We start from the raw sequence: 24,180 nt of genomic DNA, 5'->3' as shown, positions 1-24,180 counted from the left end.
TGTAAATATTGTACTAGATTGCCATGAACAATCCTTTACAAGTATGTTCTTAGGTAGGAACATCTTCCTGTAATATAATATCTGATTTTGCCCTGAGCTACATCCTGTAGTTTTGTTCGTGTACATCTTCTTGTTAACTTCAAACAAGGAGAATTTTGACCTGTTTTGACCTGTGTTGGGGGTTTGTTTCTGAAGAATATATCAGCTAAATTGGGGTCATTGGAGGAGTTTAGAGGATCAAGTTCAGACTGTTAATACCCTGGAGAGAGTGTTGCTGGTGCAAGCCAAGCCAGTGGGATAGGGAGCGGGGGGGACGCACGGTATACATAGAATAGGACTGATTGCACGTGCCGTGACCTGCAATTTGGCTGTGTGGCAGGTAGGAAAGATGAGTCCCAGTCTGCAGTCTTCTCTCTTCAGCCTGAACATTTGGGTGTTTGCATCCAATAGGTTTGAGTGCCCCAAGCAGCCAGAGTGCCTGGTTAGGGGCTGCTGGATCTGCTGTCTCTACTGCTTCACTCCAGATAATGCATTGGAGGGCTGTCTAGCTGACGGCTGCATAGGAGCAATGAGAGATTAACTTGTGGCCCCTGGGCTCCTGGTGTGGGCACTGCTCATCCCATCATTCATCTGCTATGGCTGCTGGAGTTTCTGGCCTCCCCTTTCCTTCCTCCAGTGTCCCCTTCCTGCCACCACTCCTGGGGCAGGGTGTGTGTCAGGGATCCCATGGGTTGGAGGGACTGGGGCCTCTGCATGTGGTGGGATGATGGGTGGATTTGGTGGGGGTGGGAAAGGGACCGGGCCATCATGCAGTGTGTGGTACCTGGCTTAGCGGTTGCGTGGCCCCAACTGCTCAGAGGCTGGACAGCCCTGAAATAGAGAGTTAATTATCTGGAAGTCTGATCTGGGCATTCAGTTAACTGTGATTATTTTGTATGAACAAAACCATCGGCCCACAGCTGGGTTTTGCTTGTTAGTGGAAAATTTCTGTGCTGTTTATGTACTGATGCTTTGAGAGTATAAGGCATTATGCACCCCACTACATTTGGTTCATAACTTTAAAAAAAAAAAAATTGCCGGGCGGTACAACGTTATGGCTTGCAGCGCTTCACACTGCAGTGTTTGATTATCCGGAAACATTGATTCTGCAGAATGACGGTAACACTAATTATTCTAGATAACTAATGTCTGACTGTACGTTGTAGGAGCTGTTGCCTTTGTGGGACGAGTCACAAGGCTCGGTGGCTGTGGATGACCTGGTAGTCCATGGTCCAGGTTTGGTCGTGATGGATACTGCCTTGGGGATCCTAATCTCTCAGCTCGGCACATAGCCTTGCATGCTGGGCGGTTGTCTCTGTGGGCATGCATGGCTTATATTATGACAATAAATCCTTTGGTGGATCCTGCTCTCTTTTCTGGGGCAAACTCCTTAGATCCACCCTGTGCATTGCATTCTGGGAGCCGCTTATTCTGTTGGCTAGAATCCAGGTGAATCATTGAGCGATGGCATTTGCCCTTTATTGGCCAACGGGCTCTTGTTTAGGATGAAGTCTTGCACCCTGGGGCTGGGTTGTATTGGCCGTGGTTAAGCGTGTTGGGGCTCCAGAGCCATGTGTATGAGCCATGCTGAAGGTTGCTCCTGGTCAACCTAGCTGTAAATTCACGCTCCTCAGGTTAGGGAGTCCAAAGGCAGCCAGCTGTGACCCTGGGTTGCTGTTGGTTGTGAAAAAATGGGTGTGTTTTCTCTGTGTTTTTCCCCTGGGCTCTTCAGCTTGGGCAGACTAATGACTTGTTTGTACCCAGGGCCCTGCTAATGACTTAGTTCACTCGTGTGGGAACTTGTTGCCTATGGGGTTGTGATTGAGTGCTACACAGGCTTGGGTTTGATGTCTTTTGTCACACATTTGGAGCTCCTCTTCCTTCTGAATATAGCTCCCCGTTCCCACCAAACCAACTTTAGGAGAGCATGGTGCTGCTGGACCTATTTCCATAGGTCATAGAAACTGCTGCATCCAAGGCCTTCACATGTGATGAACAGCAGCAGGCTCTTACAGGATGACTGGCCCCTTTTCTGGTCAATAGGTCTCCTCTACCAGTGGAGGCTGTAGGGTTATGGGAATATCTGGTCCTTCTGGAGCCCTGCAGGAAAGGTAGGAGTCTATGGATGAAGGCGAAGTCCCATGAGGACTGAGGAGAGGGAGGGAAAAGCCTAAGGGAATTTGCATGTATTTGGCCTAGATATTTAGTTGAACCAATAGATTGGCAAGAGCCTGATACTGTTCTGTGGAGGCATCACCCATCACTGGGTTGGTGACTTGGCTTTTGCAGCCACGCTCCTGTTTGGAGGTATCCTAAGGACTCTTCCTGGCAGACCTGTTCCAAATTGTGTGAGGCTCATATTGATTAGTAACCTATCCAGAGTCCCGCTGTGAGTCAGTGGCAGTCGGGACGCAAACCCAGATCTCCTTTATGCTTAGTTTAAACTAACACAGTTTCCTCTAACATGCTAAGTGCTCTTCTGCAAGCTGTACTGAGCCTACCGAGCCCCTCTAGACCTCCAGATGGACTCGCTGAGAAACGTGGATGGTTTCAGTGGGTGATTACTGCATTGTAGGTGGCAACGGCCCCACAGGTCCAGCCACCCATGCGCTATGATCAGAAATCCAAGGGTTTGAATTGTGGTTACCCTGTGGGGTGAGCGTGGACGAGGCTTTCATCCACATTCGGGCTGCATGGCCCCGGTCTTAGGAGGGAATCGCTGCAGTGCAGTGTGCTGTGACCGTGCCCCCGTCTACCTCTGGGCTGCCCCTTCTTTTGGCAGCCATGCCCTGGAGAAGCCCCCTCCCCAAAGGACTGGGAGCAAGATGAGCATAACACTCTTATGCCCCGTGGGGAGACCTGAATGTGGGCCTTGTTGTGATTTGAGCAGACAGCAGTCTCCACCTTTTAATGCTTTTTCCTTTAAGCAGGTGACGTTTTTTTCCTTTATGCAGGCTTCCTAGTTTTAGGCGTGCACTTGTGTGTTCAAGCCTCACTTGTGACTTCTGCTGAAAGATCCTCCAGACTGGGAATGGCCACCTGGTCCCTCTGGTCGGGGATGTGAACTCTAGCCACGCGACCCCCTTGCTTTCCAGTTGCTTCAGCCATCACTGCCTTATCCATTCAGGCCTTCTAGGCTCAGGTAGACCATGATTGACTGACTGAATACTATATAATTAGGGTTGCATTTCCACCTTCCTTAGGGTTGCAAGAGTAACCGAATCCTCTTGAAGTCAATAGGAGATGCATGTTTTTTTAAAGATGCCCAGGGCACAGTGGTCCGTGTCTATCCACACTGTGCAGGAAGCGTGAAGTGGTGTGGGATTCTTTCCACCAATCCCCTTTTCACCATCTTGCCTTTTTAATCCAAAAAAACCCTTTCAGCTGGAAAGGTGAAGGGTGGATCATCAAGTGGGAAGACGAAGTGTCACTCCGGGCGTACCTACAGTGTTTCTACAACAGTGATTCTCAACAAGGGTGCCATAGCACCCTGGGGTGTCTTGTGATCTTTTCAAGGGTGTGACACTGGTGTATGACCATGTTTCACAAGATAAACCCAGGATGTTCAAATAGGAATTCATAGTGGCAAAAATATTCAGACCTATTGTGGTCTTACTGAGTTCTTCGTAACAGAAGAATTGCTCTTCTATTTTTCTTTAGTCAACAAACGTGAAAATGAAGAGCTGGTGTTTTCTGAGGGGCACTTTAAATCTATTGAGGGGGGCCTCGAGTCTAAAGAAGTTGAGAGCCGCTACTCTACGGCAAACCTGAACGTGCTGCTGAGGAGCAGGCTCTGTCCGTTCTTCCCACCTCCGGTCTGGGACAGGCAGTGCGTAAGCCGGTTTGAGCCAAGTCGGTTAAGTCTGGTACTGCATTCAACCAGGTTTATCTCAAACCGGCCTCAGCCATTTTCAGGCTGGTTTATGTGCGCTGAACATCTGTTCCGTTACGGGTTTAAACCAGATCACTTAAACCGGTTTACGTGTCATGTCTGTCCCTAGCCTGTACGACTTAGACCGGGCACGAGGCAATGTAGCCAGCTTGATGTTGCATGCTGGTGACATGATGTGCCAGGAGAACACTTCTCAGTGGCACTCCTGGGAGGCGATGTAGATGTGCCCTCTGGGACCCTTTGGGAGAGGGCTTGTCCGCCACCGCCCCATGTGGTTTATCAAGAAAAACAAGCTCATGAGACAAATGTAGAGCAGTTCAATGTGGGTGCTGGCTTGTTTAATGCAGACAGCCCGTATCAGTAGAGATGACCATGCTGCGGGTTCGAGATAAGTGCAGCTGAGTCCCTGGCAGCTGTAGGAGGAACAAGCAAGGGGAAGAGGTGGTTTCTTATAGTGTCTTTTGCTGCCTGCCGAAGGAATTAGACTCCACGAGGGGAACAACCCCGATGAGGAGGAAGCGTCGTGTTGACTTTGACTCGGGTGAGACTCGTTCTTCTGAATCTCCAGTCTGAACTGGAAACCCCTCCTGCCTGAAACCTCTGACTCAGGCATTCATAGAGGGCAAGGGTTTGTGGTTTTTTTTCAATTCATTTATGTTTTCTTGTTTTCCTTTGTCTCAGTTCACATATTTAAGCTTTTACCAGCAGCCCACGATGACTACTTTTTTTGAAAGGAAAGCTGAGATTTTTCCCCTTATTCATGCGATGGTGGGAGTAGGGGCTTTAGTCAGTAATGCAGAGTATTGTATTGGCAACCCTGGAGGATCTGCACACATTTTTATTGGGCTGTGGCTGACTCTCCAGGTTTGTTCATGCCTTGGAAACTCTTTACTCGTGGGTCTTTGCCTTCCCAAGTGGTGGGGGATAGTTTCCCACAGCAACATTTTCCTTCTTCCAAAAGTCTGGGTCCTTAGAGGGAGGTAGGGCAGGCACTGGGGAGCACGTGCACCATTGCCTGGCTAGCCCTGCAGCTTCATGACCTGTCTGTAGGACACCTTCCTTGCGGGAGGACTTTCTTTTTTTAATAGCATCACCCAGGTGTGCAGCACTGCGGGGTGGGGAGACCACACCTGTAGAGAGCGAGAGAGTGACTGGGTGCTAGTGGAATTGGATCATAGGAAGGTAGGGCTGGAAGGGATGTCATGAGGTTATCTAGTCCAGCCCCTCGCTCAGGGCAGAATCATACCTGACTAAACTATCCCAGCCAAGCGTCTATCCAACCTAATTTTTAAAATTTCCGGGAATGGAGATTGCACCACTTACACGGTTTGGGCTTGTTTTCAAACCAGACTGGAGAAGATGCTTTTAATGTTTTCTTCCAGTAAATTATAATCTTGTAACCATTCCCAAGATTGGCTATAGTCCATTACCACATCTCATTTTCTTGGAATTAAAAAGGCATGCTTAAGAGAATGATGTGGTCCCGCTCCCCCACCTCCTCGCCCAAAACACAATTTTCCTCACTAATGTAAGTTCAAAAAAAACCAAAAAACCTTGAGGTACTTTCTTTATTTTGCGAGGTATTTACTTGCTTTATCTTTTATGTTTATTGACTGGATGAGCCTGAAATACGTATTATGGAGATGCCTTCCCCAGAATTTCACATCCAGGCTCTGTCCCCTTGTTTTTCCTCCGTTCCTTTTATTACAGTGGGACAATGAAAATGTCCCGGTCCTGTTTCTTGGGCCCAATCCAAAGCTCAATGAACTGAATGGGAAATATTTCCAATGCAGTGCAACAGTGGACTTTGCACCTGACCCCTGTGTACCCAGGGCTACAGTATTTGGCTTGTAAATATTGTTTAAATCTAGATCAAGACCACTACTGCTGACTTCTTGAAACTGTAGACGTGAAAAGATTTCTCTGTACGGGCTGCCTTGAAAAACGTCTTCTGTATACAAAAGCTGTAACCCCCGTTGGGCATTCAGATCGGTCGGTGTAGAAATCCCGTGTTTTGAGGCGCTGCTGATGGACTTGGCCTGATCGCCGGTATTGACGGGCCTTTTTTTGCCCGCCGTCCTCGTTATTTGCTGTTTGCGTGCATAAACGCTGCAGCCGTCTGAGCTGGGACCATAAGCTTTGCATCAGCTCGTAACTTTGTCTTGTCAGAATAATGGGAGCTTCCCAAGGTTCAACTATGCTATGGAGTAACCTATCTTTCTCCTTTAGTATTTATATTGTTTCCCTTGTTAAATCTATTTAAAATGATTGATTTGGCATGTTTAAATTCATCTCTCTCTCTCCCTTTCTTTCTCTCTCTCTTTTTTTTTTTTTTTATATAGTTCCAGTTTACCTTTCTTTATGGTCTGATTAGAGGGGAAACGTAAAAATAGCTGAATCCACCAAGGGGAAAGTAAAAGCCTTAGTTAACAATTTCCCCCCCACCCCCCTCTAATAAGCATTGCTCAAAAAAAGCAGATACTTAACCAATTCATTATTAATGATATTTGCGGAAATGCTCCAGCTCTTCTCTACAGAAGGATAAGCGTTTCTCAACCTCCAGCACACCGATTGCATTTAGTTTTGTAGTTAATTGAAAGTTAATGTACACTGGGGATGACCGATATATATGTTCTGAGGTTAGCTGTGTTTGAAGGAGCCGTGGTACATAATATGCCTAATTCATTAACAAGTCAGCGAAGAAGAAAGATGAAGAGTTTTAATCACTGCATCAAGATGGGGAAATAAATGATTGTTATTATTTAGATAGTGCCCAAACTGTAATGGGCAATTTAAAGAGGCCAGTTAGGGCATTTGCTCTAAATAATTTACATTATTATTACTATTATTATTATTATTACAATGGTTACTACTGTAATGTGAATGTGATGTGTGTAACAGGAGGTGGAACCAGGGATCAGTCTGCAGAGCTGTGATGTGTTTAATTTGGACTGCAACTCCCAGCAACCCCCGGAGGTTGGGGGGCAAGGGGAAAGGGAGGAGGAAACTGGAGGCTGGAGTTAGGGAAGGGAGAGCAGTGCATGTGAACTTGGTCAGCCCTACACAGGGGAGCGCGCAGCAGAGTTGGAGATCGGTAGAGTTGGCTGGGAATTAAGGTGCTGAGCATGCGTTACCACCGTGTTGATGTTTCTTTACCGTTCACCTGTTGCTTCTCTTCAGCCCATTGGTTTGTGACCTTAACCCCTATGATTTTCTATATAAAAGTGGGAACTCCCCCTTGCTCTTGTGCCGGTTTTTGGGGCTGCGGGGTTGGCGCACCATACTATTGCTGCTACTGCTGCTGCACCCCAAGGCTTCTTCCAGGCTCTGCCCTGTAAGGGTCTGTGCAGACGTGCAAACACACAACCAAATTCATGGCCCCAAAGAGTTTACAGTGCAAATCCTACTGGCACAGCACTGAGTAGAGAGTGATTTATGAGTCGCTGTCACTTGAAGGTGGTTACTGAAATGTGGCAGTTCTGTATTGCAGTGGGGTGGCATGATTGCCGTGTCTGAGCTAGCGGGGGTGCTAGCAGGTGTTCAAGCCGTACATGTCTATCCAGGACCCCCGAGCTTCTTTGGGGGGGTTAGTCTGTACTGAAGTCCGTGCTGCCGCATCTCCGGCGTTGGTGGGACTCAAGCTAGCTGGATTGAAACTTGGGTTTGGTGTGCCCTGCATTTCTCTTGCTCCAGGATGGCAGTCATTTGCCAGTGGCCTGTATAAGCTGGTGTGTTGTGGAAAGGAAGGAGTGAAGGCGTAGTGAATCAGGAGCAACTTGGGTAAAAGAGCCCCGGTTGTACATCCTCTTAGTTTAGCATTGGACCACGCTGCTTTTCAGTGCACCGGATGTATGCACAGCTTCTGTCGAACCTGGGAGCAAGAAGGACTGCGTGGGCAGATCAAATCTGCAGCTGGCCTTGTAATTAAGGCATTGCACTGGGGTGGGGTAGATCTGATTCTTGGTCCTACCTCAGCCATAGATTTCCTTATATTACCTTGAGTATGTCAGTGTGAGTCTGATCCGGACCCGTTAAAGCTTATGCAAGAAACCAGGTCGATTCAGCATGTTTGGGTTGAGTTTATCTCTCTTCCTCACCTGTACAGGGGGAATTATCATCCCCATCTCAAACCCAGGCTCTGGAGCTGTTCAGCTAGTGCATCAAAATAGACTATGGGACTACAGTCAACAGTTAAATTTTCTGTCTTTAAACTACAGGGCCACTCAAGACTGCTCTTACTTGGGTGGAGTAGGTTGCTCACTGTTGTATTTTGCTGTCCTCTAGGAAATTCTTGCTGCAGGATGAATTAGGAAAGGAAGAAATCTGAACAATGGAGACGAGGACGTCTTTGATTTCCAGCATGCAGGAAACACAGCATCTGTCCCAGGAGAAGGGCCAGAGTCCAGCCAATGGGAACAGAGAACAGTTTGATTCAGGTGAGCTTTTGTGCTTTTACCCGTTTCACTTTTACATATAAATACATTTTTGTTCTGGAAGAAGCTGAATTTTATTTTTTGACATTTGGAGAAAGACCAGAAAAAAACTTAATAAAATGATCACAGAACATTTTTCCTGGGTTTTTCCACCATTTTTTCTAAATGTTGGGATGAAAGTGGAGAATTTTTCACAAAGCATCTCCCTGCCGGCAGAGTGTATACTTTGCATGTGGTGTTTTTAGGTGTGCCTGCAACTTCCTTTAGGATGGTTACTGCACTTGGGATTTGTGGCTATCACCTTGCCTGGGTAACCGTTTTCTCTGCCCAGAAACCTAGTATGAGGCCTGTATGCCACTGGCATTCTAGTTAATTATTCCAGATAGGATCCAGTGCAGGATCGGTGTGCCAGACCTCTGGACTGGGGCAAACGTTCCTGAATGATTTGATAAGCATCTGCAGAACTATTAGTGTGGCTTTTTTTCATCTAAGAAAAAGCCTTGAATTTCTTTAATCTTCTTCTATTTTTATTTGGAAAATTGAAGGCACTTTCTTTAGTGGTGGGCTTGTTAAGGTGCTGACTTAGGACTGGCCTGGGTTCAGTTCCTACCGCTACGACCACTTTATTTGGAGATCACTAACCGCTTTGATCCTCGTTTCTCTCTGTTCTGCTTGCTTGCTGTATTTTTGTATCCCACTCTTTGTCCGTCTGGTCCAATCGGGGACAGCTATTTGAAGATGTTTAGAAGCAAAACCTTCTGGGTTTTAGGGGGACTGAGGGCCCTACACATCTTTAAAAGTCAAGCTCTGGGCTCTTGAAGGAGGGACTGTATCTCGCTGTGCTCAGCACAGAGGGACCGTCTGATGGAGGGGGCATCTCAATAACTAACCTTCAGTATTGAACTGTTCATTTGCAAGTTGCTGGGTACTTCATGCATTGTACATTATGGTGTTTGCCTTTTTGCTAATAAGACTAAATGCTTTTTCCAGCTATCCTGCATTTCTAGGAGACTAACACAGGATGTGTTGCTTTTGGGTTAGTAATGACGGACTGAGATCCAGATTGCTGAAAGAGCCCCTGCAGCACCTTCTTGGCTTCCCTGGGGCGGGTGGGTGTCCCCTCTAGATGCTGATGGGTGCTGAGTCATTTGCCGCTATGATCCTGATTTTCTTTCTTTTTTTTTTTTTTTCTTCCATTATTTTGATCTTTCCTTTCACTACCAGGTGAAAATGGGGATCCCCTAAAGCTGCACATTGGAAAAAAGATGTATGGGGTTTTAGAAGCTCTAGGTGTTGAATTAATTCTGCTCTTGTCCAAGTCAATGACCAATGAAGAGGGAAGAGGCTGGGTGTGTCTGGATTAGTCATGATAGCCCCTTTCCAGTCCTCTGTTCCTATGTGAGCATCCTTACTGCCTGCTTTCTGGGGTTGGCGTATGAGGCGGGTAGGAACTTGTTTCTCACTTACAAATGATCAGCCGCCACGGAAATTTATTTTAAGCTGCTTTGAGGTTCCTTTGTCTTAGAAATCAGGTCTTTTATTTCAGAGGTTTCTCACTGGGCTACCACTGGTTCAACTTGATGGTGCAGGTAGTCCTACAGTCTGTCTTAGCAAAGCATTGATGTCTTGTCATGTTTTGCAGACCATGTTCTCTAGACTGGCTCAGAGTGGACTTAATTCACACCATGGTGTTAAAAGAGTGGCCCTGGTCCAGATCAGTTGGGCTGTAAGCTCTGGACTCATTTTTTTTGTACAGCTCCTAGCACAGGTGTGTGTGTGTGTGTGGTGGGGGGGGTCTGATCCATGCCTGAGGCTTCTGCAATAAAAATAATAAGCAGTAACAGTGCACATGCCCTCCAGCTGTGCGTACCAGCTATGGGGCTGTGCGAGTGATAACCATGATGGGAAACCAGAGGGAAAAGCTTTCTTTGATGAAGAGGAAACGCTCTCCATTTACTCACAACAGGTGCGCGTGCTATGCACTTCATATTAGTGATAGGAGAATCAGGCCTGTCTCTCTTGAGCTCAGATGGGAGAGGGAACAGGACAGAGACCATCATTTTAAGCAGGAGGATAGGAGGCATCAGTGATGCTGGTCTGGCTGCAGGGCACTCCTGAGATGTAAGGCAAGCTGATTAACACTCCAGCTCAGTGGTACCCACTTGTGGCTTGCTTGTGGCCTCTGAGACCTCTTGCTTTTGACTGCAGGAAGGTTTGCTTTGCATGGATAGAGATGGCTTCAGGTTGGCACGGAGAGCAGAGCACGATGGTGTCAGTGGCATGTTGCTTGCTTAGTCTGGTGGCCTGGGGGCCTGTACAAGTTGGAGACCATTGCATATGATTGCATTTGGAGACCAGGTCTTTTCTTGGTGTTGTTCTGATGTTCCTAGTATGTGTGTTGTTAGGTTAAAACCCTTAGGTTCCTGGTCGAATGAAGGAGCAAGTAATTGAGAAACCCCATGGCTTTTTGAAGGAGAGAAATCTTGAAGGACACTTAACATCCACTCTGAGTCTTGTGTTTGGGGGTGCTTAGGGGACTGGAGGGGTGTCTCGTGAGAGTGGTTGTATTTTTTAGGCATTCCCCATTTAGCTTTGGTCCAACCTGGCCATGGGGGAGGGAGGGAAAGAAAATCCCCTCCCTTGATAAGGAGTCTCAGAAAGAAACCGCAGGAATTGTGTTGGATTTGGGAAGATGCCGAACAGGATGTCTCTTCCTACTAGGACGGTGTCGGACTTGCAATTGGTATTCTCGCATCAAACGTTTTCGATCGAGTCCTACATGGCAAAAAGGAGAAAACCAACCTTGCTTAATTTAGCCACGTCCAAGTCTCCCATGGGGAAGAAACAGGCCTTCTCATTTGAGGGGCACCGGAGCAGACTTCTGAGAAGCCAACTTTCAGAGACGTTGCTAAATATCCGAACGAGAGATCCTCGTTAGGTTCCCCCTCGTCTTGCCCGTGATAAACCCTATGTATTCAAAAGAAAGAAGTCACTGGAGATGGTCTGTTCATTATTCCTCACAAATGGCTCCTCACTAAGGAAGGCAGCGTGGCTTCCTGGGTGCACTTTGCTGGGAAAGGCTCTGTGTCCTTTGCACCCGTACTGGGAATAGCTTGAGGTTTAGCATGAGCTTGTGGAGTTAGGAAGTGTGTAGAGGATTATACCTGGTGCTTGGTGCAACCTGGTGTCATGACAGATTGGTCTGGGAAGTGCCTTTCCAAGTTTTATTTTTCAGTTTGCTTCTGTCTTTAAACTCCAGGGGTCTGTTCTGGGCAGCACAGAAACGACTTTGAAGTCTGAAGTGAGTGGGCCTGTTTGGATGCATTATTACTGTGAACCTGTTTGGTCACAGTTATTGCTGAAGTGTCCGGGGGTGGGTTTGAGTACTTGTAATTAATTTGGTTGACATGTCCTGGTATTGCGGGGTGGGGCAAGATCACCTTGTCCTTCCCTTCCAATACATGGGAGGTAGTAAGAATTAAGCAGGGGTCCCAGATTTTTTTCCAACTGCCTGGGTCACGATCGTTTAGCCGGTGACAATCTAATGCAAAATGTATGGAAAACCCAGAAATAATCCTGGACTGGAGCCTGGGCCTTTCCATCTCAGCTGGGTGCCCTAACTGGCAGGCGATAGAGTCCATTTGGATCACCTCCCTGGGGCCAAGTGGCTCATTATTAGGTGGTGTAGCCTGTCAGTGGAAGTGCTTCTGGGTTCAGAAGGACCAGGTCTCCCTCCCCCCCAAAAAAAAAAAGGATTAGGCACCAGTTTCCCATTGAAATGAATGAGACTGAGATGCCCAAGTAGGAGTTGGGTATCTGCATAGCTGTAAGGATCTAGGCCTAAAGGATTTGCCCAAGGTCACACAGACAGTCTGTGGCAGAGCTGGGACTTGAACTCCCAAGACCTAGTATAGTGCATCAGCCCCTAGCCCACCCTCCTCCTCCTCCTCCATTTTCTCTTTTCAGGTTGGACGTGAAGACAAGTCTTTTATGGACAAAGTATAAAACTTAACTAGCGTGTATAAATAGGTAGAGGTTAAAATCAGAACTACTCGGCCATCGATCTGAGACTCTCGACTGCTAAGGAGATTTTTCCCTTAGGTGGGGCAGTAAGGATTTATGCTTTCAGAGTAGAAAGATCTCTTTTTTTTTTTTTTTTTCCTTCACCCTATCACCATGAGGTTCCCATAGTGATAATGGTTATATGTCTTCAGAGGATGCGGTGTTTTTGTAAAAGCTTGCATTTTTACAAGCTGAGGTTCTCCTAGCTTTTTCAAACTACGGAGAGAGCAGATTCATTTTGTTTGTATACCGAAGCCTTAGGTGCATCTACTTAATACAGCCTAACAGGACATGACGTGTATGGTGGATTTGGGCTGTTCCTAGGCTTGACTGTTTCGCAAAAAAAAAAAAAGAGCTTGGGTGAAAGGCTCAGTAAGTGATTTACCAACATACAGAAGTAAAATATGCACCCTGTAGAAGTAAAATAACCATCTCGCAATGAACACTGTGGGAGGCTGACCCCACTGAGATGAACAGGGAGTTTTGCAGTTGGCTTTAGTGGAAGCCAAGTTTTCATCCTTTGAATGCAAGACTCAAGCATTTAGAGGTGATGTGGCTTTGTGATCATCTCCCTTGTAGCAGACGCAGTCATAAAGAATAATATTCAAAACACTTTGTATTTCTAGGAGGGGTTGAAAACACTTGATAGAGTTGAGCAAGAATCATCCTTCACATTTCCCTGGTGGGGGAAACCCGGGCAATATTCAAGTATATCAGATAGTGCCCAAGTGTCCTGACTCCCTGTTCTGGGTCTAACCCACTGGGTAATATTGCCTCAAGCCTGGGTAGCGCTATGCCAGACCAGAATCAATAAAAATGATTAGGGGAATTTTCCGTGCCTTCAATTTCTCTGTGATAAAACAGAGCTAAAGAAGGCGCTGACGCTATGATAAATGAGCTCCCTGACATTATTTTTACAGACCCAGTAAAAGTAATTTCCTGATAAAGTCTGTAGATAAAATGCTGGCGAGAGATCACAATGAGGTGTCACAACGAAGTGGACGGACTGGCAGCGAGCGAAGCCTGTGGGCTGCCCCATAGAGGGTGCGGGCAGAGGCATGCGCCCCTTGGCAGTCTTCTGGGCTAAATCTCTCCTTTTCTGATTTTGATTCACAAAGGAGAGAATTAAGCAGTTTTCAGAAGGGGCTGTATTTAGGTGTTTTGATGGACTTTGCCCGTCTGAGTGCTGAATGCCAACAGAGCCTGATTTCTCCTGATGCTCAGTGAACAGTGGGCAGACCATCCTGGAGAGCTGGTTTTGTGGCACACCGCTTGAAATCTCTGTACTTCCATTCCTCCTTTGTCTATATCTTGTCTAGTTCAACTCTAAGTTCTGTGGGCCCGAAACTCTCTTACATACTTTTCTTTATGGCATATATGCATATGCATATAGACATGCATATGCATGTGTGTGTGTGCCTGTACATTCGCACATACATATACGTATTTATGTACGTCCCCTTATTTTAAGAAGAGCTTTCTAAGTATTTAAGCCCTGGTACTCTGTACTGCTGAATACTGCACTCCCATCTGGTGCCAAAACCCTTATACCCATCACATTGACGCACAGGTGAATGCCGCCATGTGAGTAGTAAGTGGGACGCTAAAACCCGTGCCACTTCCATAGCTGCCGGTGTTATTGATTATCGCTCCCTCCATGGTGAGAAGGGGTCCAGTTGTACTTTGGAGAATATGAAAAGATCGTGGCTGACCCTGAACTCCTGTTGCATGAAGATATCGCCCACCCACCAAGTTGTAGGCTCAAGTCGAGGAAACCTTTCTGGTTACGTACGCTCCATACTTTCATCGAACAGTCTGGACGCTGAGAGCTGGTGGCACGAAATCTGGTCTGCAGCAACAGTGTGCAGCAAAAATTTGGTTGTAAAACTGACCATCAAGCTTCTGGGTTTCCACCTGCAATGCAGATATTCGACTGCACTGAACCGCCTTCATATGGGACGTGGAAGGTGTGCCTATTTATTGAACGAATGGGCCATCAAGGACTGACCAAACTGTGTATGCGGTGAGCTGTAGTCAGTGAGCCACATTGCAAACTCCTACCCTGAACTTGCTTATCACGGAGGGATTGAAGCAATCCACTTAGCCGTCCTGGATGTCATCACCTGGCTATCAGACCTCAACCTACAACTTTAATTCACTTGCACCTTTTCTGCCGTTGCTTGCCGTAGCCATACAAAAGAGAGAGAATATTTTATGATAGGATTTCCCTAGCATTTGGTATCAAATTGGTTTAACAATTTGAGTGTTGTGCTGACTTACAGAACTCTGCATTTCTTTTATTTGTGTTTCATTAGTACTTGCAGACGACAGTTCAGCAGTGGCCCTATTGTGCTAGGTACTGTACAGACACAATGAGAACCAGTTCCTGCTCTAACGATTTCACCAGTCTAAATGGAGATGAGAAGCTCAAGTGAAGGTACCTGCCAAGCTCCCAGCAAGCGCGGCTCGGTATCCTGGTCCCAAAGGATTGGGAGCGATTGCTAGCTTGTGAAGTTATGAGTGGGAAGCAAAGGTTTGTCATGGATGCTTTCTTATGATGATACTTTAGTAGGAGGGCAGAGAAGTTGGATCTCAAGATTAGAAAGCAGATGGTAAAAAGTAATCTCTTCCCTATGTGGAACATAATACATACACTGCAATGAACTGTCTAGCGTGTGCAAGCATGACTTCTGGAAAGCAGAAGCTGGGCATCACAGACATTATAATGAGCTGTAACTGCTTTTGGGTTATTATGCAAAGTAGTGTAACAAGCTAAGTATATAGCATATACCTAGATGCTGTACTATAGCTATACACAATACTATGGCTAGTACAGGCATACCTCGGAGATATTGCGGGTTCGGTTCCAGACCACCGTAATAAAGCGAATATCGCAATAAAGCGAGTCGCATGAATTTTTTGGTTTCCCAGTGCCTATAAAAGTTATGTTTACACTATATTGTAGTCTATTAAGTGTGCAATAGCATTATGTCTAAAAAAAACAATATACATACCTTAATTAAAAAATACTTTATTGCTAAAAAATGCGAACCATCATCTGAGCCTTCAGTGAGTCGTAATCTTTTTGCTGGTGGAGGGTCTTGCCTTGATGTTGATGGCTGCTGACTGATCAGGGTGGTGGTTGCTGAAGGTTGGGGTGGCTGTGACAATTTCTTAAAATAAGACAACAGTGAAGTTTGCCGCATCGATTGACTCTTCCTGTCACGAAAGATTTCTCTGTAGCATACGATGCTGTTTGATAGCATTTTACCCACAGTAGAACTTCTTTAAAAATTGGAGTCAATCCTCTCAAACCCTGCTGCTGCTTCATCAACTAAGTTGATGTAATATTCTAAATCCTTTGTGGTCATTTCAACAATGTTCACAGCATCTTCACCAGGAGTAGATTCCATCTCAAGAAACCACTTTCTTTGCTCATCCAGAAGAAGCAACTCCTCAGCCGTTGAAGTTTTATCATGAGATTGCAGCAATTCAGTCGCATCTTCAGGCTCCACTTCTAATTCTAGTTCTCTTGCTATTTCCACCACATCTGCAGTTAAAAATGGCGCCGATAGACTTGCTCGACGCAGGGTTGCCACAAACCTTCAATTTGTAAAAAATGCAATATCTGCGAAGCGCAATAAAGCGAAGCGCAATAAAACGAGGTATGCCTGTATATAACAAGCTAAGCCGTTGATTGTGGAGTTGGCCAGCTTTAGCCACCTCTGATATTCCTGGGAAGAGAAATCTGAATGTCTTTGGGGGGAAAAAGTGTGAGCGTTTTCTGTTCTGCTTCTACTGTGCTTGTCACGGAGGTAGCTGAGTGTGTGTATATATATGTCTAGTTGCCGATAAAGGATGAAAAGACTTTTGAAAACAAACGCTTCCTTTTCTCCATATTGCCTTTCAGGAGCTCCTGTCACACAGGGCTTATGAAATGTCCCTTAGTTGGGTTTTGATGAACTTAGTGGGTGCTTCTGAAGTGGATCAGTTGGAATTGGCATGCAGATGCTGCTCTGGCATCTGGAAGTCTCTTGTTCACATCGCACCTTCATTGAACTTTAAACTAGGTAGTCCTTCCCTTTTGGGATCCCTTTCACTCAGACTGAGTTGATCGCAAACCCTGATGGCAGTTCTCTGTTATGAGCATCTGTTCTTCCTAGGATCTAGGGGCTGTCTGAGCACCCGGTGAACAGAATCTGGATGTAAAGCCTCCTAACGCGTAAGTAAAGGAGGAGCTGCTTTATCTCCCTGTTTTGCCAGAGGAGAGCAGCGATCATTGAGTCTGTCCCTTTGCATAATACGAGCCAAAGAACCTCATCCAGCAGTTTCTGTTCAAGCCCATACCTCCTGTTTGAGCTTCTGCAAGTCACCTAGGACACCCAGTCCTGACAAGACTTCAACTGGTGGGAGAACCACCATGCCTCTAGGTGTGTAGCTAACTGCCGTCACTGTCAAAAGAATATGCACGCCTGGTTGCTAGTCTGAATTCCTCTGTCTTCATCTCCCATCCATTGGATTGCATTATGCTTTTTTCTACAAAGTCAAGAGTGCTCAACCAGATCTGCATCTCCGAACTGTATCATCTGGCCCCTGGGGCTCTCTATGGGTTCGGAAATTTGGCAGCGGGAGAGTGGAGCAGCGTTCATAGCTGCTCCCCTGCTGGCAAATTTTTGGACCTTTGTGGAGCCCCGCATATGGGATAACACGGCCTTATATACCATGTTGCACCAGTGTGCAGCTAGATCTGGCTACACAGGGTCATGCTGGCACACGTCTGGGTCCGGGTATGTGGGGCTGGGCTGATGTGCTGGATCGCACCAGCAGAGTAAACCCATGCAGGATCTGGCCTGCAGACTGTTCCTTTGCCACTCATTCAGTCGGTTGGGTACCATTGTACCAGGTGACAGAGCCACCTTCTCTTCGTCTCTTCAGTAGAGTCATTCCTGATTTCTACTGCCATAGTCGCACCAGGCTCAAACAGCACAAATCAGAGGAGACTCAGGGCCATCATCTTTAGAAACCAACTTTCATAAGTCGCTGTGCTATATTTGACAGCTTTTGGAGCTGCGACTTCTCTGAACTGCTGCCCAAGCCTTCCCCCCCCCCGCCAGCTCTGATACGCTGACATATTTCTTTTTTTTAGTTTCTGATGCATGTGTCTGGCACCGTGGGCAGCAAATATAACCTGTTTCTTTCCCTTTTAATAATGAGAGATTCATATTACACAATATAATTTTCTGGTCTTGAAAACTGGAGACCTGTAGCAATAATTGCAATAAATTAACCCTGCCGTTTTCTTCATAAAACTGTCTGGGGAGGTTACTTAATTCACTTTGTCATGAGTCACTTTAATTACATCATGACCGGGCTGATGAATGCCTGAGTAGGTAAGGGGCTCTCGGAGTTTGCCTGATAAATGCTTATTGCTGGATCTCGCTGTTTGGCTGTAAATATTTGGGTCTGGGACTGAGCCCGGGTTTACAAGATTGTTTCTGTTTTGTTTCCAGGCAGTCAGATTTGGCTGCTTTTCTGCAAGCAAAACAAGATTTATTTTTTTTTATTTATATTTGGATTTCATAATCGCTCGGAGCCCCTAGCCCCCTTGCGTTAGGCTAGCTATAGATATGCAGTAAGAATATGAATGTTTAGAGTGCTTTCGCTGCGGGAGGAAGTATGATGTAGGGTATAATACTCAGGCATAGGAGACTAAATGTTCTTAATTTGGCCATTGACTCCTGTGTGACCTGAGGCTAGTAGACACTTTGATCTATGCCTCAGTTTCTCCATCAGTGCAATGGGCATAAAATTGAATTCCTCACAGGGATGTTGTGGAACTCAATTAATTGGGCAGTGCTCAAGCCCCTTCACATGGGAAGTGTTGCAGAAATACAAACCAGTGTCAGTAGTTATAAAAGGGGACGGAGAAGCATCACTAGTCATGATTAACTCCTCACAGCCACAGCGGGAGGACAACCTCTGCCCTCCAAACTCAGTTTCCTACTCCTTCAGAGGGAGAGTTCCCCTAGATTATGGAGACATAGGACCTGTATGATATGGTTGAGTAGTTGCAATTCTGTCCAACAGAAGGCTGTGTTGTACAGCGACTCACGTTTATTTAACATATGATACCCAATCAGCAGCCAGATGCTCTGTTAGGGTAAATAGCTGTGTCTCGGTTTCAGTGGCCGCTAGAGTAATACGGGTCCATGTGGGATCCAGCCCAATGTCCACAGAGCATAAATGTTTTGGGCCACCAGCTTGGTTACTTATTTGGCACATTTTCCTGTAGTGCCACATACGGCTCTGTCCTGGTGACCGAAGGACCATAAGCTGCCATTGAATGACAGTATTCAAACATAAGTCATGAAATAGTTCCATCTTTTTTCATTGCTACTGTAAATTCAACTATACCAGAAGCCAGTTCATTTTGCATTGGAAAGCTTAATTGCTGAAGTTGTCCAACTAAACCATCTGGTAGAGACGCAGCGAAATCCAGTTAACGAGGTAAGCACAGCAGTTAAAACAGCCACATTTCCTTTTATCCAGGTTTCGGTGTTTGCCGCTGCCCTGTTCTGGGGTCCCAGCTGGCACTGTTGGGCAGTTCATGGCTTTTAGTAACCACGTTCTAATTACTATTTTTTTTTTTTGTTTGTTTTTTTAAACAGACGAAGGGTCAAGCTTAGAGGATACTGATTTTAATTGGGATGAATACTTGGAAGAAACAGGAGCCAGCGCTGCTCCTCACACATCGTTCAAACACGTACGTACTTTGTCTGGGCCTTGAAAATGCTCTTTGTATTGCCTCTTCATTTTCCTTGGACAGGGTCATTCTGGAAGATTAAGGAAGTGACTGATGGTTCTTGGGGAAACATCATCAGGTATTTTTCTCTCCTTCCCAAATGGTGTCCTCCATTCCAAGTGCTGCTGCCGAAATCCCTGCCTGCCCCTACTCAAATCTCCTTTCTCTCTCTCTTTCTTCCTTGCTAAAATCCTGTTTTCCCATCTACTCTCCTCCCCTTATCTGTACACTTCTGCTTTGTGTATATGCATTGCAAACAAGGTGGGATTGCTGCATATTCATTCCTCACCAATCTGGCTTTAAGCTAACCAATTTAGCTACTGATAACACAGTGTATGGTAGCAAACTGCCCGAGACAGGCTGCAAAACCTGCCCAAGTAATTGGTGAATAGTTTCACTTCATCTCCGAGGTACCACAGCTGTACTTCCAACAGAGCACAAGCCAGGCAACTTGGGTTTGTCTACATGAGCCACATTTACCTACTTGATTGTAGTGTAGACATACCCTTTGTCATCTTATGGGCCACATCAGAGTTGGGATTTCTCTGAGGCTCTCTGCGTTGCTTTTCCTTCTTTTCCTCTTGCCTCTTTCATAGTCTCATTCATTTTTCCATGGTGCTTCAACACAGATTTCTCTCGCACATTGTTCCATTTCATCAAAGCTCTTCTTGAACCGAAAATGATCTGAGAAGCCTATCTATGTTCGTTTTCCTTGTTACCAGGGAATGCCTCCACTTCTCCACACTGAAGATATCTCAGCAGGTATCTCAGAGATCCCTTCTGCCAGCAATTTGGCTACTTAGGGCACCTGGAGCCATACCTAGGTCTGCTAATATGATACCCTCACTCATGGAAATGTGGCTTTATTTGCACAGCAAGAGCCCTGGAAGCATCGTGATCAATACAGGCACTGTCTGCAGTCCTGACCCATACTTTTTTCAATTAGTGGAGGAGAGCCAAGAGCACCTGTGATGGTAAAGACTTCCTTTGAAGGGGAAACTATCTCCATCCTGAAGCACAAGAGAGTATCTTCAGGATGTAGAAAATCATTGCTCGGTGTGACCGACCTTGCCACATACCACCCGTTATTGAACTCTCCCTTTCCTAACTGGGAGTCTTCGCTTTTTGTCCCTCCTGGCTACTAGATCCAGTTGAACGTTTCACTCTTCCTCTTCAGAATCCTCTGTGGGATGGAAAAGTCTTTAATTTTCAAGGGAGCCCCATTTCATGTGCATGATCATCCCTCCACCCAGCAAACGTCAACCTCAAGAGCAAGATGCATGTGCTTGTGTGTGCGCGTGCTTGTGTCCCTTCATGGTGACTGTTCTCTTGAGTCTGGAACTTATTTTCAGAGGAGGTTGGGCGGACCTCTCTAAAGGCATTGGGGTTTGTGAAGTAACAGCCCACTTGTTTGAATTAACCTTTGTACTGAATTAACCTATTACTGACATCATATAGTCACTCTGTCCTGCAGGATGCCACGTTTTCCCCTCTCATAAATACCAAACTCTGGTCCTTGCAAACCAGAGCAGTGAGAGAACTACAATGTAATCATTTTGCAAGGTGCTTGGTCACCACGGGTGCATCTACATGACACCATGCACAGAAGACAAATTCTACTGCGCATTAGTGTGGCAGGAAAATCCTGCTCTAATGCGCAGTAGATTTAGTCTAATGCACAAGAGTGTCACCGAAAGACGTTCATCTATGCTAATGTGCAGACGTGCAGATTATGGCGCATTAAGTTAGTACGCGTCATTACAAGTACTAAATTTAATGTGCCATAATTATAGCTCATTAACGAATGTGTAGACGTGCCCCATGGTGATGGGTGCCACAGAAGAACTTCCATAGAGGTGTGTGATCCTGAGATCAAACGGCTCTTGTTGTTTTGAGACTTCCAAGATCTGACAAAGACCACATTTTGGGGTTAAGGAAAAATAGGAAATGCTTTCCTTGATTCATTCATGCAGATCTCATTGATACTTAAGGACTACAAATGTACTGTGTAGTCTGAATGTAATTAGCAGCCACAACATAGCATTGTGATGATCATGTATGGCAAGCAGAAGAGGAGTATTGAGTCTCAAAGGTGCTCTTTCTCCAAGTGAGCAAAGTACCGTGATGTTTCCCTTTAACATTTGGTTGGAACTCCCAAGGTGTAGATTGCAATTTGGGTATATGCAATCCAGTAGCACAACAGTAGTGTATATATATCTTCATGACATCCCTTTGAGGAAGGGAAGCATTATTATTCCCATTTTAGAGATAGGTACTAAGTCATAGAGAAACCAAGGATCACTTTTTTTAAATAAGCATTTGCTTTATGGGTCTCGCACTTGGGCCTGTAGACCATGACTGGTTGGAAAGGCCATGGTAAGTGCTCTGTGGATTGTACCTTTGCACCTCTGTAATGTTTTCAGTTAAAAGTTTGGTGCGTAATGGTCTGCGGGAAGAGTGGAAGGTTGACAGTGGTCCGTTAGTCCAAAAAAGGTTGGGCACCACTGGATTAAAGGATGTGTGAAGTGCAGTAAGAAACTGAGCTTGATTCTCCCAAATTTTAGGCCGGTATCCTAACCATTGGGCCTTCTTTCCCCAAGAAAGAGAAAGGAAACTTTCTTTCAAGTTCTGTAACAAAGAAGTGATATATCAAAACAACAGTTAGGAGATGCAAGAAAGGCAATATATTAAGCATGCATTCAGCTCTTAACTGCACTGGTTAGGAGTATCCTATAGAACATGCAATGCCTTCTCTTGATTTTTTTTTTTTTTTTTTTTTCCTGGACAGTTACTTGGGATCTGCTTCTGCCCCTGTTGAAGTCAATAGAGGCTTTTGAGAGTATCTTCAGTGGAGAAAGACTGTGACTGTAGTCTCTTGCTGCTTTTCTTCTCTCAGCCAGAGATTGAGGCTGTGTTGTGCCAGCCATGGTGCAGACACATTGTAGTAGATTTTCTGCCCCAGAGAACTTGCAGCATAAATAGGCCAGACAGGCAAAGGAAGCAGAAAGTGTTTGTCCAAGTTTGCTTCTCATGTCATTGGCCAACCTGAGAACAGATCATAGGCCTCAAGCTCCTGCCTGGGACTTGGACCTTCTGTAGTGTTGTTGCCTACCTCAAGGTATTCCTTCAATTTGCTCAGCTGGAGAGACACGTTTCTAGTATAAAGAAAAGTAATAATACCTGTTTCTGATTTTGTAAGGTTGAAATCAGCCTACAGAGCAGTTTCCAACCAGGGATGAAGTTAGAAGTGGCCAACAAGAACAATCCAGACACATACTGGGTGGCTACAATCATTACGACATGCAGGCAGCTCTTACTGCTACGTTACTGTGGCTATGGAGATGATCGCCGAGCAGATTTCTGGTGTGATGTGATGACAGCTGATCTTCATCCAGTCGGCTGGTGCACCCAGAACAACAAGGTGCTGATGCCTCCAGATGGTGAGTACTGTGCATTTTGTCGGGGTTATGTTTAGTACAAAGGCTGATGGCTAGGTGCTAGTCTGACACCCAGTCTGCAGTTGTAACTCCACATCCTCAGCTTTTGTGGCTCTGTTCAAGTCATATTACATGAGTTGAGAATCAGGTCCTCTGAGTCCCAAGACGAGCTTTCAGGGACAACTATCCTTTGCAGAGTTGGCCACTTAACTGCAAAACCCCCATCCTCACGTGCTGCCCTTACTCCCTTGAAGACTGTGGGAGTTGCCCGAGTAAGGACCGGTGGATTTGTTCCTTGGGCACAAAGGTTATGTCTACATGGAACAGGGAGAGGGACCCAAACTAGGTCTGAATGAACTGGCTCTGCTACAGTATTGTTCTCGAGAGGGCTACTTAGGTTGGGCTGCTGCATTAATGTTGCATTCAATTGCTTCTGGTATATGAGCTTGCTTTTTCAGGGTCAGCTTGGGTATGACACTGCATTGTCTCATGTAGACATACCCTAAGGATCAAATACGGTTCTTTAACAGCTGAGGTGACTGAGTGCCAACTGCAGGTTAGTTGTGCTGCAGGGGCAGTCAACAGCGAGCAGCGCCATGGTCCTGACCTATGGAGGAACCACATTCTGTAGGAGCAGTCTGAGAAAGCGTGATGGGTAGAGGAGCAAAGTACAGCCAGTGGCATGAAGCAAGTTGGCCATGCCCCAGCGTGGGGAGAAAGTGCTGATCTTCTGCAGCCCCATACGCTGCGGCTGCTTCCATGAAAGCTTTCAAACCTAAGCTCAAGCATGGCCACAAGTTTCTCTTCTCACCACTGATCACATAATATACCCTCCCAGTTTGTTTCTTGAGCAGTGGATGAATATTTAACCTCCCAACTTCAGTTGCTTTGAATCAATTTTAGGAAATCTTTAAAATGTAAGGCGATGTATGAATGCAGCTGAAATTAATTTTATTTTTTTTGTTTATGAGAACTATGTGGAAGGCTTACACTTCATTCGTGTCTTGTGCATGATTTTTTATGGGGGAGAGAATGTATCAGATTGGCCTCTAAGCCAGCAGCTCTGAACTGGGGGTACATGTACCCCCAGGTGGTATGTGGAGCCTCATCGGGGGTTCGTGAGAGATATATCATACATTGTCTAACACGGGTTGAAGGGCCTAAAAAAAGTCTTGACAATTTGAAAAGTCTTTGTATGAGTATCTTGCCATTTTTATAATACACGATTATACATGGTTTGACATAAAAATGAGTTTCCCATTGAAAGGGGGTATGTGAAGTCTCATGCTGAGACCAAGAGGTACGTCGATGGGCAAAGGTACCCCTTGGAACCGCTGCTCTAAGCTGTTGTCAGTGAGAGATGTACTCCCTTAAACCAGGATTGACTTTGGCCTGATTGCCTCAGCACAGGGGTGGGCAAAATGCGGCCCGGGGACTGGATGTGGCCTGGCAGGCTATTCTATCCAGCCCACAGGGCCCCTAAAAAATTTAGAAAATGAATATTTATCTGCCCCT

General features: G+C 45.8%; 1 protein-coding gene across 1 annotated transcript in view; it reads left to right on the top strand.

Annotated features, from left to right (window-relative positions):
• SFMBT2 (Scm like with four mbt domains 2) overlaps window positions 1–24,180 on the top strand; it is a 165,811-nt gene that overhangs the window by 8,591 nt on the left and 133,040 nt on the right. Inside the window, exons 2-4 of the mRNA XM_090041611.1 lie at window positions 8,216–8,367; window positions 19,095–19,189; window positions 22,428–22,668. Of these exons, the coding sequence (XP_089897737.1) occupies window positions 8,262–8,367; window positions 19,095–19,189; window positions 22,428–22,668 (442 nt within the window). The 5' untranslated portion in view covers window positions 8,216–8,261. The remainder of the gene's footprint in view (window positions 1–8,215; window positions 8,368–19,094; window positions 19,190–22,427; window positions 22,669–24,180) is intronic.

The sequence above is a fragment of the Crocodylus siamensis genome, chromosome 4, assembly GCF_052110815.1.
Source record: "Crocodylus siamensis isolate JL-2025a chromosome 4, ASM5211081v1, whole genome shotgun sequence".
Lineage (NCBI taxonomy): Eukaryota > Metazoa > Chordata > Crocodylia > Crocodylidae > Crocodylus > Crocodylus siamensis.
This window is presented reverse-complemented; position numbering and strand designations above follow the sequence as displayed.